The sequence below is a fragment of the Vipera ursinii genome (assembly GCF_947247035.1).
Source record: "Vipera ursinii genome assembly, chromosome: 4".
NCBI classification, from domain to species: Eukaryota; Metazoa; Chordata; class Lepidosauria; order Squamata; family Viperidae; genus Vipera; species Vipera ursinii.
Genome location: NC_139514.1, coordinates 50,196,581 through 50,213,478, shown reverse-complemented (window position 1 = coordinate 50,213,478; position 16,898 = coordinate 50,196,581). Strand labels below are relative to the sequence as shown.

General features: G+C 37.4%; 1 protein-coding gene across 2 annotated transcripts in view; it reads left to right on the top strand.

Annotated features, from left to right (window-relative positions):
- Positions 1-1,812: 1,812 nt before the first annotated feature.
- TIAM1 (TIAM Rac1 associated GEF 1) overlaps positions 1,813-16,898 on the top strand; it is a gene marked incomplete at its 5' end in the record, with an annotated part of 87,774 nt that continues 72,688 nt past the window's right edge. For both annotated transcript variants that reach the window (XM_083361810.1, XM_083361809.1), the window contains one exon: positions 1,813-2,781. In XM_083361810.1, the coding sequence (XP_083217936.1) occupies positions 1,813-2,781 (969 nt within the window). The remainder of the gene's footprint in view (positions 2,782-16,898) is intronic.

Below are 16,898 nucleotides of genomic sequence, written 5' to 3'. Positions count from 1 at the left end.
CACCTGCCTCCACCAGTCCTTTGTCACCTGTCTCATGGAGAACAGAGAATGCAGCAGCTCTGTGCAGGGATGCAGAGCAGAGAACAGCACTTGATTGCTGCCTGCATTGCCCCACGTCTTCCTTCTCCCTTCTCTCTTCTGGAAATGACAGCCCCCTTTCCTGCCGTTTCTCCTCCCGGCGAGCTCCTCCCTCTTCCCAAAAGTATTTCTTCGCTAACATGCTTTCCAGCTCTGGCATGTTTCTCTTCTGCTGCAGGGAAACGGAGTTTGTGGAACTAAACAAAGGTCAGTCAGATCTTCCAAATTCTCGCTGAAAAAAAAAGATTTGCCATCACACCTCATTGGCTCCAAAACAGCAGAGGGGAACCAGGCCTACCTCACCCATCTCATCTGCAGTAGCAGTCTGGCTCGGGAAGGGAATGAAAGGTTGATGATCAAGGAATGGCCTGGAAGCGGGGGGGGGGGGGGCTGAAGTACTGGTAAGCAGGTGCTGGGCATGTGAGGCAGCTCCACCTCCTCCCCCACCTGCCTTGCCTCGTTGTGGTGGCAGCAGCGCGATGTGCCACGCGGCCTCCTGCCCCATTGCAGCAGCGAGGTGGGACGGAGTGGGCAGGCTCCTAACTAGGGCTTATTTTTGGGTAGGGCTTATATTAGCCCCCCCAAATCAGGGCAATTTAGGGGAGGGGCTTATTTTCAGGGAAACACAGTACTAGTTTGGGAAAACTTGGCATATAATTTTATCAGGGATAGCAGAAGATATTTTACCGCTTGAAGAGAAGATGGTGCTCCCCAACCAACTGCAAACTATTTCAACTAAATGAATCAACAACTAGTTTCAGGCTAGAGTCTATGCCAAAAGGAGAAATACAAAAATGAGAAGTCAGTCAAGCAGCACAGGCCAGTGTGCAGGTGACCTACTGTGTTACATAATTATCCAACTTGATCTTGAAAAGTTTGATAGGTCAAGCAATAGGCCAAGCAATAGAGACACACCAGGAGAGGAGGGACCTATGATTCTGTCAAGCATGGAGCGAATAGACAAGGGTGAGAAGAAGCAAGCTGTGCTCAGACACTACTGAAATCTGTTGCCTGAGGCCAAAGTCTCACTCAATCAGGTTAGTTTTGCCTTCTGGCAGGGTGAATTATCCTAATGGACTTTGGATGGTATAAAACCTCACTTTTTTAGGTAGGGTATATAGATAAACTTTACTGCCCAAAAGATGCTTGTAGCTTGTACATAATATTTGGGTTACTTCTGATAAGGCTATTGTTTTTTATTATTTCAGATTTTCCAACAATTGTGTTTATACCATGCTTTTAAACATAAAAAATGGAACCAATATAGCCCACATTTTTGTTCAATTAAGCTAAATTTTGCAGCTTTTATTTAAGGTGCAAATTAAATAACTATTGATTATGTGCTAAGATGTAATGTAAAAATGTCACATATAACTCCAAACTTGTTTGAAATAAATAGGAATAATAAGAAGGTACATCATATGGAACCATACTAACATGCAAAAGGATATTAAGAAATATTGTAAGAACATGCATTATCCAAATGATTAATAATTACAATCAGTTTGGTCAAAGTAATAATTACTTTCCAGGAAGAAAAAAGAGAGCTTATAATTATATCTATGCAGACAAAGTTATGTAAGTTACCTATTTGCTAGTGATACACAATAACATATTCCAGGCTTACAAAAAAAGGAAAAAGTAATATTTTCAAGTTTATAGAGTGTAGATCAAACACCACTGTATATTCAGTTTCTAACCATGACATTTTGCATTCTTGCAGGTATTAAAACAATGGGAAATGCAGAGAGCCAAAGTGTAGAACACCAATTTTATGGAGAGAAACATGCTAGTTTGGGACGAAAGCATACATCACGTTCTCTTCGCCTTTCAAACAAAACAGCTCGCCGGGCCAGACATGCATCCTCAGGAAAAATTATTCACAGAAACTCAGAAGTAAGCACAAGATCTAGCAGTACTCCCAGCATCCCTCAATCATTAGCAGACAATTGTCTGGAGTCTTTTACTCAAGAATCCAGTTTAGGGGATTTTGGAAACCCAATTTGGATGGACAGAATGGATATGGGCTTGAGGCCAGTTTCTTACCACACTGATTCTTCTGTCACTCCTAGCATGGATAGCAGTTCAGCCCTTATGGCAGCCTCGGTACAAAGCATGCCGGATACCGAAGGTGGAAGACTCTACAGAGATGAATCAACATATTTGACTGAAGTAGGTGGTAGGCAACATTCTTATTCAACAAATGGGACCACATTTTTGGAGCCTATGACTTTCAAGAAAAAACGTTCAAAGTCTGCAGATATCTGGCGGGAGGACAGTTTGGAATTTTCTCTATCTGATCTTAGTCAAGAACATTTGACAAGCAATGAAGAGATCCTAGGCTCTCCTGAGGAAAAGGATGGTGAGGAGACTCCAGGGAGAGAACCTAGTAATAGTCGTCCAGCGTTGGTCACATGCCAGCGTGCCAATTCCATGAGTGACTTGTATTCTCCTAAAAGTTCAACTGTTACAATAAATGGTGGACCACGTAACATGCTAGGAGGGTATTGTCGGAATATAGGGTCTCATATCCCAGATATGGAAAACCACAAAATATCACCAAACACAGTGGATAATGTGTCCTCTTATAGTAATTACAACACACTTCCCTGTCGGAAATCTCATTGCCTTTCTGAAGGAATCACTCGCATCAAAATGAACCACAGCAACACTATGCATGGCAGACGAGCAAAAACAACTCAGGTAAGAGGCCTTTCAACATAGACAAATACCAGGTTGGCTGATAACACTTTTACTTACCGTAGATAACTTCAGATAAGTTATGTTTAGTTTCAGAACCTTTACAGGCGATAAAAGGGCAATATAGTTATTGACAGAACTGAAGCAATTGCTATGTTTTAAAGAGAACTTTGTTTTCCAACACTTATCTTACATGAAAACTTTTCCGAGAATAAGACTCTCAAAACATCCCTGATGGTAACTGAATTTAAGCCGAATAGTAGAGAACAGCATTTCCCAAACTAGAATTTGTCAGATACCTTGCAATGAAGTCCCAAATTTTACAGCTGGGCTTGCCAAAGGTATGTCCCAACAAATGTAGAAGGCATTTATGTTGGCTAAGATTGGAATAGCCATAACTCTTATAGTTCAAAGAACTGCATTTTTGCCCCATGAAAAATTCATGAATGGTGAAAAAAATTACCTGCTTAGTTATCAATTTATACACAGTCCATGATGTTTGCATTTTACTACTAATCTTGGAAGAAGAAATTTTTTGTCCTGTACTGAAAAAGAATTTACTCTATTATATACAGTAATGGTTCAGTGGAGTGAAATAGTGCTGTTGTCCATGCTTCCTGTTGTGTTTTTTAAAATTTATTTAAAAATAAATATGCTTGATGGTGAATGAAACAATATAGAAGTCACCAGTGCTTTTTTTCTAAAAGAAAAAGGTGCCGGAACTCACACATGTCATACAACCCGCCTTGCCTAGCCTACAAGGTTCCATCCAAAAAAGGTGCCGGAACTCCGTTCTGGGTGTTCTATGACAAAAAAAGCCCTGGAAGTCACAGTCAACAAAGCTGATTACAAAAATGAATCTTTTTTTTTATGAGAAGTACTATATGATGATTACCTGATAAGATTTCCAGCAGCCACTTCCTGATGAACTTCTGTTTCTCCTTGCAAGCTATTAAGCTTTCAGTAATCTTACTTTTAAACTATTTGTATTTGATCAATGGAAGCACTCTGGGAATTTATTCTCATACTAGACATGCAATATGAATTAATAGCCAAATGTAAAAAAAAAAGTTTTCAGAAGCTTTTGCAAACAATATTGGAAACCTAGAAAAGAAGAAAAACGTAGATCTGTGTTCCATTTTTAATAATATTTATTAATTCCTTTTAGCTTGACAGGTTAACATTTTTAGAAATAGTCATTTCAAAAGCATCTGTATTGTAAGTTTTGCTTTGGATTAACATTTTTCAATGTTCTGGGCTGAAATGGTATATGAGTCAAGGTTAAAAAAAATGAAATTGATATCCCATGCAATTGATGCTCAAGATGCAACTCTTCCAATTGGAATGTTTTCAGTAAATATTCTTTGCAGAGTACAGATTTAAGAAATAAGTGCTAAGATAATCTTAGTAAAATGTTTTTGAGTAATCTCTAATTGCTTTCATTCAACATTTGATGTGAAATGTAGCCAGCAGTGTGAAACAGGATACAATAGTCCAGGAAAACAACTTGAACAAATAGGTCAAGGCTCGGTATAGTTTCCTAGTATTCTGATTTTCTTATATTTTCAACCTTGATATAGTGGGAGGACTTCAATGGTCCTGTGAATAACAGTGGCGGGTACATGAGCTGATAGTACCCTGGTGGGGTCATGCAAGCATGGTAAAAAAGGAGAGGTACGAAGCTAAAGGAATTAACAATCAGATGAGTGCAGATGGGACTATACAGTATGAGGGAAGCCAACAAACTTAGGAAATGGAGCTCCAGAATCAACCTGGAAGAAAGCAAACCATTATTCTATTCTCCTGGCAACAACGCAACATTGGTTTACTTTCTTCCAGTAATAATGTCCTCATTGTTATTATTTACATGTATTATAAATTTATTATAGTCCAGACTCTGGGTAGCTTACAAATAATAGAATGCATTAAAAACATACAACCCATTGGCAACCCAGACTAAAACGATCAACAATAACAAACCAAACCAGAATCCTCACGAACATCATAATCCCAGTCCTAAGACCAAGGCCAGGTCTTAAGTGCTTTCCAGAACACTAGGAGAGAGGGCTCTATCTGTATCCTCAGGGGAATTATCAAAATTAGACGCCAAAACACTAACAACTGAGGTCTGCAAATGTTACCACTTTGTTAACTGAAAGCTTAGAGAGCTAAGAGATTCTCATTATTAAAGTAAAAGTGAAGAGGAGAAATCTTGTTTAGCATTAAATATTAAGAAGATAATGTTGATATTAACAGCATACAGTATGGTTTCTCTTTTGTTGGCAATAAAGCCACTTGTTTAGTCATGTTGTTCCTGTGGGCTTTAAAGGTAAAGGTAAAGGTAAAGGTTCCCCCGCACATGCGTGCTAGTCGTTTCCGACTCTAGGGGCCGGTGCTCATCTCCGTTTCAAAGCCGAAGAGCCAGCGCTTTACCATTAGTGAATTCATTAGTCTTTTAGGGTGGAAATTTATTGCTGAACCGGGCATGATGTCTGACACTTAGCGAACTTACAATTTATAGGAAACAAGTGAAAGTATAGAAATTTTTTTTTATCCTGAGCACAACAATCTGGGAAAGTCGGTAGAAGATTATATAATGCTAGAGAGGAAGATAATCATAACTTAGACAAGACCATGAAGGATAAGGATACTTCTATTACAACAAAGTTCAGAAGAGTTAAAGTTTGAACTCCACTGATTATATGGTTGTAAAAGCTGGATATTGAGAAAACTAGACCAAAGTGATACCTTTCAGTTATTCAGTTATTCCAGCAATTTGCTAAGGATAGTAAGAGTACCATGCCTGAAAGAAGAACCAACCTGAAGCAAAATAAATGCCAATTGTTTCTCGAGGCAACTATCAGTAAGCAGAAATTCCCATGCTTTGTCTCCTGTCCATTTGGAAAACTATCTGTGTTTGGCATAGGAGAGGGAAAGGTAAGACTGTGGACATATGGAATTATAGAGGTTACTGAAATATTCTTAGAAGGGCTGTGGATTATTACTGGAGACACGTTGAGATGACATTTGCCCATACAGTTATCAAGTTATCTGCTTCATCTTGGTAGCACCAAACTAACCGTATGTGACAGGGAATGCAGACTGCATCTTATGACCCAGAAAAGAAACATTCTGAATATAAATATAATATGGTGGTGGGGTAGTGGGGTGAGAGAGATCTCTGGATTGGCAACCCAGATGCCTTTGGCGATGCAGCTCTCCTAAATGCTGTTCGATTTAAGAGTTTTAAACATCCTGCAAAGTGCTTGGAATCTGCGAAGAGAATGCATTAGATAGAGAAGCCCACTGAGTAATGAAAATAAGTCTCAACAAACAGAGAATTTGGGCAGGAGGCAGGGAACACATGTCTCCATTGACACTCAGGCAGCTGGAGGTGGGTTTCTGGATTTGCTGCCTGTGCTTTGTCTGAAAAGATATGCTGCTTCTATATATAACTGTGACATTTTGAAACAGATGCTGCTGTTTTCACAGCAGAAGCTCTATAAGCTTAAAAAAAATCATACTAACCTTTCTTTCCTTTTTGAGGTTTTTTATCCAGGACAGATCAAAGGTCTGGTTAAAGATCAGAAACAAACAGAAAAGTCCTTATAGATATCTACCTTGGTGTCTGCTAGGTTATCTTCCCCTTGGAGTAATTTTTAAAATAAAGGTAAAGGTAAAGGTAAAGGTTCCCCCGCACATATGTGCTAGTCGTTTCCAACTCTAGGGGCCGGTGCTCATCTCCGTTTCAAAGCCGAAGAGCCAGCGCTTGTCCGAGGACGTCTCCGTGGTCATGTGGCCGGCATGACTAGACGCCAAAGGCGCACGGAGCGCTGTTACCTTCCCACCGTAGTGGTCCCTATTTTTCTACTTGCATTTTCACGTGCTTTCGAACTGCTAGGTTTGCAGAAGCTGGGACGAGTAACAGGCGCTCACTCTGCTACGCGGCACTCGGGATTCGACCCGCCAAACTGCCGACCTTCCGATCGACAAGCTCAGCGTCCTAACCCACTGAGCCACCACGTCCCTTTTAATTTTTAAAATACTTTTACTTAAAAATAGAAAGGGAACATACTGCAAAACATGGTGCCAGCTTTTAACACTTTTCCAAAAAAATAAAAATAAAATCGGAATTGCCTTAAATCCACACACTGTATGCCCCGTGGGCATTTTTTAAAATAATAATAATGATTGGCAGTTTGCCTTCTGATAAATGTATGATGGGCCACACTCAGTCACCAAGTTTCCTAATAGCAGCCATTTTGTTGGCATTGACAGAACAATCTCAGAACTCCAAAAGCTTATTTCTGAAATAGATGCTTTGTTACTACTATCAAACAAATGTTCAACACAGAACATAAAAATTAAAAAAAAAGTTTTGTCTTGAAGCATATATAATTCAGTCTTTATAAAACAAAGAACACAGAATAACGTCTGAGTTTCTTTTTTAGCTTTGTAAGGTTATCCGTTGGGAATAATATGGAAAAGTTCAAAGCAGATTTTTTTCTTTGTATTGACTAAGATAATATCTATGAAAATTAAGTCTAATATCAGTAGGGACTTACTCTGTGATGTGCTTTCAGAAGATTTTTTATTCCTAGGCTTGTCTTTCAATTCTGGGCTGTTCTAATATACTGTTCTGCTGATACTTTCCAGAAGTTTATTCTAGAAAAGAGAAAACAGCTACAAATCTGAATGCACTGACATTTCTCTTTGCTTTAAGCTATAGAAAAGTAATAAATAAAGGGATGATTTAAAGACATAGCTTTCCTCAGAATGATTAGCTCTACATATTGTTTTCATATTTTCTTCAGATGTGGAGAAAACCGATCCATCGTATACCGAATCTCTGTGGTAGATGATCCATGAGTCAAATTTGCTTCTGAAATACAAAATCCAGCTGAAATGCTGCAAATAACTTTTATAACTTAATTATACAAACCTTGTTCCTAATTTCACCGAAAGTATGAACAGGCATATGAAAATTGCTTTGTGGTTCAAATAAAAAAGTTTTTAGTTTCCTTTATTTAATTTAGATTAAGCAGGAGTATAGCTTCTGAGAACTGGAGTGCTTTTTGAGTGCTCTGAATGTGAATGGATGCAAGTGATTAACATCTAAAATATTGGGGTAAGGGTAACTACAAAGCACTTAAGAATTCAGCCTAACTGACAAAGATCCCCTGGAGAGGGGGAGGAAATATCGCTTCGATTTTGCAGCTTATGTTGGCATAAAAGCTCTGAAGGAAGCCAGCTTTTCGGTAGCATTCTTTGCTTTAACATAAATATTCCTTTTAGATAGCCACGGTTCTGAGCTTCTTTCTGATCCTTTCCTTTTCAAACAAAACTTTTATTATTCCAGAGTGATCTCTAGACCCTTTGCTGTCCTTTCATACCACTTAAGAACTGCTGCCTATGCAAACTACCCCAAGGACTGACCTTGAAGATGAGAGAGAAAGACTGATTGACCTCTGTTGCCTTCCTTTCTTTTCTGAAAGACTCAGATTGGGTCCACAACCATTTCTTCTCATTAAAAAGGAAAGGAAAATTAGAGGTCTGTAGTTATAGAATGGAGTTAGTTGTTTTTCATTTTTAGCAGCTATTACTAAGCTTGTTGGGTGTGTGTATGTATGTGGGTGTGCAAAAACATGATAGTTACATGTATCTCCTGAAAAAAATTATTTAGATGATTGCATTCTTTTTAACAATTACCATCAATGCATTTTTAGCTGGCATTGCTGTTCTGCAATCAATTGCTCATTACTGACACTCATGAATTGTCCATGTGCAATAACTGCTTATAATGGGAGCAGATATCTAAGTTGTTATTGTGATTACAAGATAAATAGCTATATTTCAAAATAAAAAATTAAATTGTTTTTTTTTATTGAAAAGTTTTATAAAATACAATTTTCCTTTAAAAAAACCCCCCTTCCCCCTCCCTCCTCCCCTCCCTACCTCCCCCCTATCTCCCCCCCTCCCCCTCCCCCTCCTCCCTCCCCTACCTCCCCCCCTCCACTTCCCCTCCTCCCCCCTCCCCCCCCCCCCCGACTTCCCAGAGCAAAATACAAGGTATATATCTAAAAGGCAATCATAAACAATCATATACTAACAATTATAAACTCTAAAATCCATCACTCTCTAGCTTGTATATAGTAAACCAATCCTTAATAATACTAAATATATATAAAAAACTAAAATAAAAGAAAACTAGCATCATTCCCATCTATGTTCTTCCACAATTCACTATTACCTTAACATATTCTCATTTGCACATTAATAAATAGTTCTTACACAAATTAACCCACATTAACCCACAAAACTTTCTTCCTCTTCCTCTGTAGTAAGTTGTCCATTAATTCCAAATTAAAAAAAAAATCTATTACCATACATAGCATCCCAAAACTTTTTTTTTAAAAAAAAAACACAACTACCACTTAACTATAAATATTTTGTGGAAGTTCCATAGATTTCTACTGGTCTTAAAAAAATAAAAAATTAAATTGTTTTTTTTTTTATTGAAAAGTTTTATAAAATACAATTTTCCTTTAAAAAAACCCCCCTTCCCCCTCCCTCCTCCCCTCCCTACCTCCCCCCTATCTCCCCCCCTCCCCTCCCTCCTACTGGGAGTAGGAACAAATTGTCACACAGCATAGAAGAATGTTAAAAATGTTTTTAAGTAAGTGTATACTATCCACATTTCTGAACGAGATATCCATAGCCTTAGTTTTTCAGCTGTGAAAAGGACAAATTGTAAATTGGATATGTGAGATAGCCATCAGTTGTTGACAAATCTGCTTTTAACTTAGTAGACCCAACTCCAATCTTATTAAAAATAATAAAGATTAGAAGAATACAATCTGAAATGTCCCTTGACAGGTTTTTGAACCTTCCTGATATAACCTACATGGAAAGGGATTTGTCTGTGCTTCTAGTGACTTGCCTCATAAGAGATTTTGTACCCTAATCCCTCTGGGTTTGCAATAATGGTAATTAATGTGTATTTAGCAGCACTAATTAGAGCTTGAACATTGAGATATAAATATTAGAGCATAAAGCCACATTGGGATTCCAAAGGAAGGTGAAAGATCTATTGAAACCAGTGACATTTATTTCCAAATTAGGGTTAATTGAATGAGGTTGAAAGATTATATTTTAAGCATTCTTCTTTTTGTCCTGGGCCTGGTTTGGCTGGTCTTTATTTTATTTTATTTTTTGTATATATTTTATTGGTATTTTTTAACATAACATAAATCATTCAGTAATTTGTAAACAGTATGTTGTCTGGGTAACATTTATAAGATAATCTTTAACAACTGATTTCTATAATTTATATTCCATATGTTAATTTCAGTTGATTTCCCCTTTCCCCAAAGTATCTTTCTTTGCAAACATTAGATTAAAACAATTCTCATTATTCTGATAAACAACGATTAAGTATGTAAATTTTTCCAATATTCCTATTTATCATTTTAGTTGCCTTATCGTAAATCCTGTTACCGTGCTTATTTCAGCTTATTTCTCCCCCCAAATTCTAAATATTCTTACTAGTGACAATTTTCTCAACAATTAACTACATTTATATTGGTGGATTTAATTCTATTTTTTCCATATAAGCCCTCTCATACTTTTATATTTCTTAATCAATAGGTAAAAAAGTAGAAAGAGAAAAGAGGAGAGAGACAAAAAAGAGGAGAAAAAGAAGAGAAAAAAAGACAAAAGCACTGAGATACAAAAAATAACATACTACTTAAAATATGTATCCCTCCTAATTTAATATATATTTATTCCCTCAATTTCTTATTCTTTTTGACCATAGCTGAGAATGTATTTAATCTATTTAAACTTTAAGCATTCCATTCAATAGATCTAATCATCTAATCCTTTAACTCTCATTCAAAACACATTTTTATGCTTTTCTTATCATCACAATTAAATAACTAAAATGTTTGCTTTGTTTAAATCATTTCAACTTTTTTTTTACAGAAAGGAAAAAGAAAAAACATATTGTATTAGTTAAAAAAAATCATCCCTCTAAAAGTAATGTATTCCAAAGTTTTTCCATTTCTTTAGCCATATTCAGACAAATGTTTCTTATTGTGTTAGTTAACAACAACAAAAAAACATCTCTCTAAGAGTAATATATTCCAATGTTTTTCCATTTTTAGCCATATTCAAACAAATGTTTCTTTTTTAAGTATTCTCTCTGATAAGTCCCATCATCTATTTTCTAGATTTCCATTTTAATCTTTTTTCTCTGGCCATTGCCTTTCTTAATCAGTATGTTTTGTTGCATCATTCGTTTACCTGTAAAGTATTTTTTCTCATTCTTTTCCTTATCTTCAAAGTTGCTTGGACATGTTGAAATATTTCCCATTTGAATTAAATCATTTTATTTTATACGGTTCCATCTTTAAGTCTCTATTCTCGGAATTATGTTCAGTCATCTCTACTGTATTTTCCTGGGAAATTTCTTGGAGTGAAATTAAGTTGGAGATAAGTTGATTCATACTCTCAAGGTTGTTCTGTATTTCTTTGTGGTTTAAAATCATTGTCCTTTGAAATTGTTGCTGCTTATCATATGTTTCCTTTTGTAAAGTATTCATTGCTTCAGATTTGTTACTCTCACTTTGTTTACACAGCTGCATTCTTTAAGAGCTTTGCGGGTCAGAGAAAAAAAATCCTCACCCACCAGTAGGTGTCAGCGTTTGCTCATTTTTCAGATCTTTCTAGTCTTTTTTCTCTCTCTCTAAAGGGTAAGTTTTGCCGCTTCCGGTAACCAAAAGGAGGAAGTAGAATCCCCCTCCTTTTTTCCCCCGGAGATCTCTTATTTTGGGGACTTTCTTCTTCAGGAAAATAGGTAGGATAGAGAAAATCAATATTCTTACCCAGATTCAAGCATGCTGTTTAAAATCCGCTTAGTTTAAAGCTTATGACTTCCATTGTTTTCAGCTATGACTGGACAATGGAGTTAGCCAGCCTTTTCTTCTGTTGGTTTCTGGGAGGCTTCTCCTGGACCATTCAGGGAGACCGCCATCTCTCCTAAGTCCCTGGGATTTCCTTCCTTCATTCCACCCCTTCAGGGTTGGTTCTGGCCCCTTAGGGTCCCTAACAAAAAGAAATTTCAGCTGAAGAGTTCGGCATTCCGAATCTTCCGACTGCTCCACTGGAAACAGGAACCGGAAGTCTATATTTTAAGTATTCTTATTAGGCATTGAAGCAGGCAAAGATTTAGTTTTTATAAGATTTGTATGCCTGCCCATCATGTGAAACATATCCCTGGGCAGCTAATAGCATAATAGCACAAGAATAAAACAATCCAGCAAACAAACAAGAAAAACATGGCACTTACTCAGTCAAAGGCATCTATCCAACTATAGAGTCCCTTGAGTTCCAACTTTGCTATTCCAATGCCTGATGGAAAAGCCAATTCTTAATGATTTTCTGGAAAGCTAAGAGGATGGGAGACTGCCAAAGGGGAAAGTATTCCACAAAACAGGGTCTGTCATAGAAAAAAAACATGCTTCCTGAGTCCCACTAGATGGCAACATTTGAGGGAAGGGACCTGGAGCATGCTACTTTATCTGACATAGTGGGATGAGCATATACCCTCAGAGAGAGTTGGTGCTGCAGTTAACCTGTTCCTATGTCATATAGGGCTTTAAAGGCAATGACCAGTACCTTGAATTGTATCCAGAAAGAAACTCAGAGCCAGGGCATCTCACACAGCAATAGTATAAAATAGGTGAATCAAGAAGCACTCCATACAGTACAAGCAGTTGTACTCTAGAGCAGCTATAATTCCCAGATGATCTTTGAGGGCAACCTTAGGTGGGGCATGTTGCAAGAGTCCAACTGGAATGCGACCAAAGTGTGAGTGAGTGCAAGGCTTCCCATTCTAGGAATGGGAGTAATTGGCATACAAGACATATCTGTGCAAAGGCCCCCTAGCCATGCCTGCCAGTTGCACCATCACTATTGCTGAGCCATCCAAAGGTCATCCACAAGCATGAACAATGATGTTTCTGTATTATGTCCTGGGCTGTAATGGAATATGTAGATGACCTTGGAGGAGAAGGGAAAGAGGTGCTGCAAAGATCTCAGTAAAGGTGTTTACCTCTGGATATACGAAGGAGGAAACATAGCTTGATGAGTTAAATCTACTTGATTGTATGGCTACATTACTGTAATGGTAACTTGCAAGTCTGAAAGTATAAAATTTCCCACTACTAATGCTTGATTCATTAGGGTGAATCTTTTCTCTTTCTCTAATTGTTAAGTCACTAGAGGCTCCTGCCTCTGTTGTCTGATTACTGTCTAGACAGCATCTCTTCTCTTCTTTTCCTAAAGTCATTCCCACATTTCATTAGTCTAGGAAACAATCAGACAAGACTAGTAGTAGCCCCCAGTGAATTATCAACCAAAGGAAGAAAGTCCATAGCAATAAACATATAGCCATGTGCATCCCAGGTCCATATATTGTACTTAGGGTTTCTTGGACAAGTTTTCAGGAAGTCAAGATTGAAATTTAGAGTTTTTTATTATATTTTATTAAACGTAACTGGAACATAATAAAATATGGGATTGATTTTATGTTAATAGAAACCTAATACAATACAATTAGATGTAATACAAGTTCATTTATAGAGTTCCTCTCCAGAAATGGTTTCAGGTTGAAGTAAATTCTGTGTCAGATTTATTTGTGAACCATAAAATTATTATGGACAATAAGGCATACCCCCAGTTTATTAACCTTTCTTCTGAGAAAGAACTCTGTGTACTTTCAAACAGGTGTAAACCATAATTGTTACATTACAAAAATTATTTTTTTACCAATTTTTTTGGTAAAAAATAAAAATATATAATTGTAGGCATATAGGGTTTGGTAAAATTTAATTTAAAAAAAAAGTTGAAAAAAAATTCAATAAAAGCTTTTTTCAAAATTATTGAGTGTTCCAACATTGTGATCAAATTGGAAAAATCCTCAGATTTGTTCATTATATTTCAAACCATATTAAGAGAACTGCCCTTTTTAGTGATCAGACTGGATTGTTATACCAGCGCTAAAACATGTTACATCAGTTTTCTCTAATATTCGCAGTAAATATTTTTCTCCCATTGAAATATCCATTGTTGCATATAGAATAGAAATAGAAATAGAATAACAGAGTTGGAAGGGACCTTGGAGGTCTTCTAGTCCAACCCCCTGCTCAGGCAGGAAACCCTATACCATTTCAGACAAATGGTTGTCCAGTCTCTTCTTAAAAACTTGCAGTGTTGGAACATTCACAACAACTATTAATTATTGTTGCAAGTTCTTCATTTAACCGTATCCTTGCTTTGTTGGAATTTACAGCAGACAAAGTAGAGAGTCATATTTCATCAACAATTTAGAAACAAGGCCCAATTATTGCTTCAAAATTTGTGTTATATGGTTTTAAAATAAAGTCTCAACTTCCATAATCCTTAGGCTGTTCAGTCACTGGCTTTTCAGGATAGAGACTATGGAAACTGAAATGCAATATATCTAGAAAGAAGAAAGCTTTTCTTTTTCTTCTTTTTTTTAAAAAAAATCAAGGTACCTCAAATGGGCTAACTTAGAAAATATGTCCAAAATTCACAATCTGTGACTTCCCTGGAATTGAAATTTGGCAAATTTTATAAAACATTTTATAAAACTTAGCATAAAACAACACAAAACGTCATTTCCTGTGCTGATGTTTGTGCTGCACATATCAACATGGACTATTTTTAAAGCAGATACATCTTTGAATGTATCTCCACATTTCTAGTGAAAGTAACAGATTAGAACAGGGGTCCCCAACCTGTAGGCCCTGGTCCACTACCAGGCCATGGCCTGCTGGCCACCAGGCCACAGGACAGGCTGGCCAGTGCACACATGTGTTTGCATGCATTCACCCCCATTCGCGCTAGTGCCGTGGTCACGTGGCCTAAATGGCAAGCACTGCCTAAATGGGGCACCACACGGCAAAAATGTGGCTCTTCACAGGGAAACGGGGTGCCGCATGGCTTAAATGGGGCACCAAGCAGCCTAAATGAGGCTCAGCACAGTGAAAACGGGGCACCGCACAGTGAAAATGGGGCATCATGCGGTATAAACGGGATGGAGCTAGCACCCGTGCAGCAAAAACAGGGCAGGGCTAACAAGTGTCACGTGGGCACTACCACTACCCCATTTGTGTTGCGTGCAAGCTCATGGCCCTGTTTGCGCATGTGTGCGCATAAAATCCTTTCCCTCCAGTCCGCCAACGGAGAAAGTTGAGGACCTTTGCATTAGAAGTTCTGTCATTGCTGAAGGCATTGAAGAATCTGGTAAGGAAATGTCTCATCTGATATGACGACTCAGCGAGACACAGGTTGCCTAGTGGCTATTATAAACCATATATTTATCACTCTCTGACATTTAATTTTTGGGCATTTAACCTAGATCTAAAAGACCACAATATAAAATATTAAATTAACAACAGTAATACCATTTTCCTTCATTAATTTAACATGAAATTCTACTGTATTGTGCAAATTGCTCATTGTACTATGTTTGGATACATTATTCAACTGAACTGAAAGTTCAAGGACTTATTTAAAATACCTTTCCTCTCCAAATGCAATAAATATGTTAGCAGGAATGTAAATTATGGCTAAAGTTAAAAATGGTGTGTAAATCATATATTGGCCAGGTAGCTGGTGTTCAGATTTACTAGGCAGCAGTGTTCCCTTTTTTTTTAAAAAAAAATCCTGTGAAGATTCAGCAGGAATCTGCACTTTTGCTAGGCTAGATGTTAAAAATTTTCACCTGGGGAATATAGAAATATCGTTGTTGCTGCTCTTGTGAAACAAATGGTAGGTTGGCTTTTTTCTCTACCACCAAAGAACTAAAGAGAAAAAGAGGTTTCAAAGACCTGAAGAGAAAAAAGGGAGGAAGTGAAGAGAGGAGTGTTAAAAGTTATTGCTCATAAACATCATTTGATACCTGAAAACCTTTTCGGTTATCTTAATAGTAGAATATTTTGAAATGATTGGAGTTTCATCGTATTTTCTATTTCTAATGCTCAAGTGTGAGTACCATTGCACATGTAACAAAAATCAATAAGTGGTAATGGTTTAAAGTCTGGAGACATACAATAAACCAAGTAAGTAAGTAGGATGATTGACAGAGCTGCATAACTCAGAAGCTGGAAACTGGAAGTTCAGAATAAGAATGATAGATGTCAGAGAACAAACCAGAGGAAGAAACCAGAATTATCGTACAAAACACCAGAAATTTTATATGCTCATAAGAGTATCGCAAGATTTTCTTGCCTGAGCAGAGTTCCACTGGGAAGAACTCTTATATGCACTCTTATATTTTTTTCTTTCTCAGAAGAAAGTAATGGCCAGCCTATAAGCAGCTAACCCCAAAGGCTTTTTTTTTTTTTTTACCAAGAGCCATGGCTGTCAGCCTGGGTAGTGTTTCCAAATTATTGGGATGGTCAAAAGAGCTTTGATTTTAAAGGCTTGATATTGTAATACAAAATAAATGATTTCAACTAGTTCAATAAACATATTGAATAAATAAACATAAGGCTTGAATAAATAAACATAAGGCTTGGTGGAGCAGTGGGCTAATGCCTCCTTAAGTAACACCAGCTGCCTGCAATTGCTTATATTTTGTATTAAGGCCTCTACTGACTATCTTGATGCCATATTGACTTGGGAGGCCGGTGTGTGGTGTAGTTGGTTCACATGGTGTGGTAGGATGGAGGGTTTGTTGTCACTGTGTGTTGGGGGGAGAGAGCATGGGGGGAGGCTCAGCTAATCTCAATGTATACATGTTGTACTTTGACAATAAAGGTTTTATTATTTATTATTTTATTATATATCTTAAATTTCCAAAAATAGCACTTAAGACTTACATACTGCTTCATAGTGTTTTACAGCCCTCTCTAAGTGGTTTAGAGAATCAGCTTGTTGCCCCCAACAATCTGGGTCCTCATTTTACTGACCTTGAGAGGATGGAAGGCTGAGTCAACCCTGAGCCCTGTCAGTATCGAACTCCTGGAGTAAGCAGTGAGTTAGTACTGATGTTTCTAAGCTAAGGTTTATGCAAAAAAGAGCTGATTTAA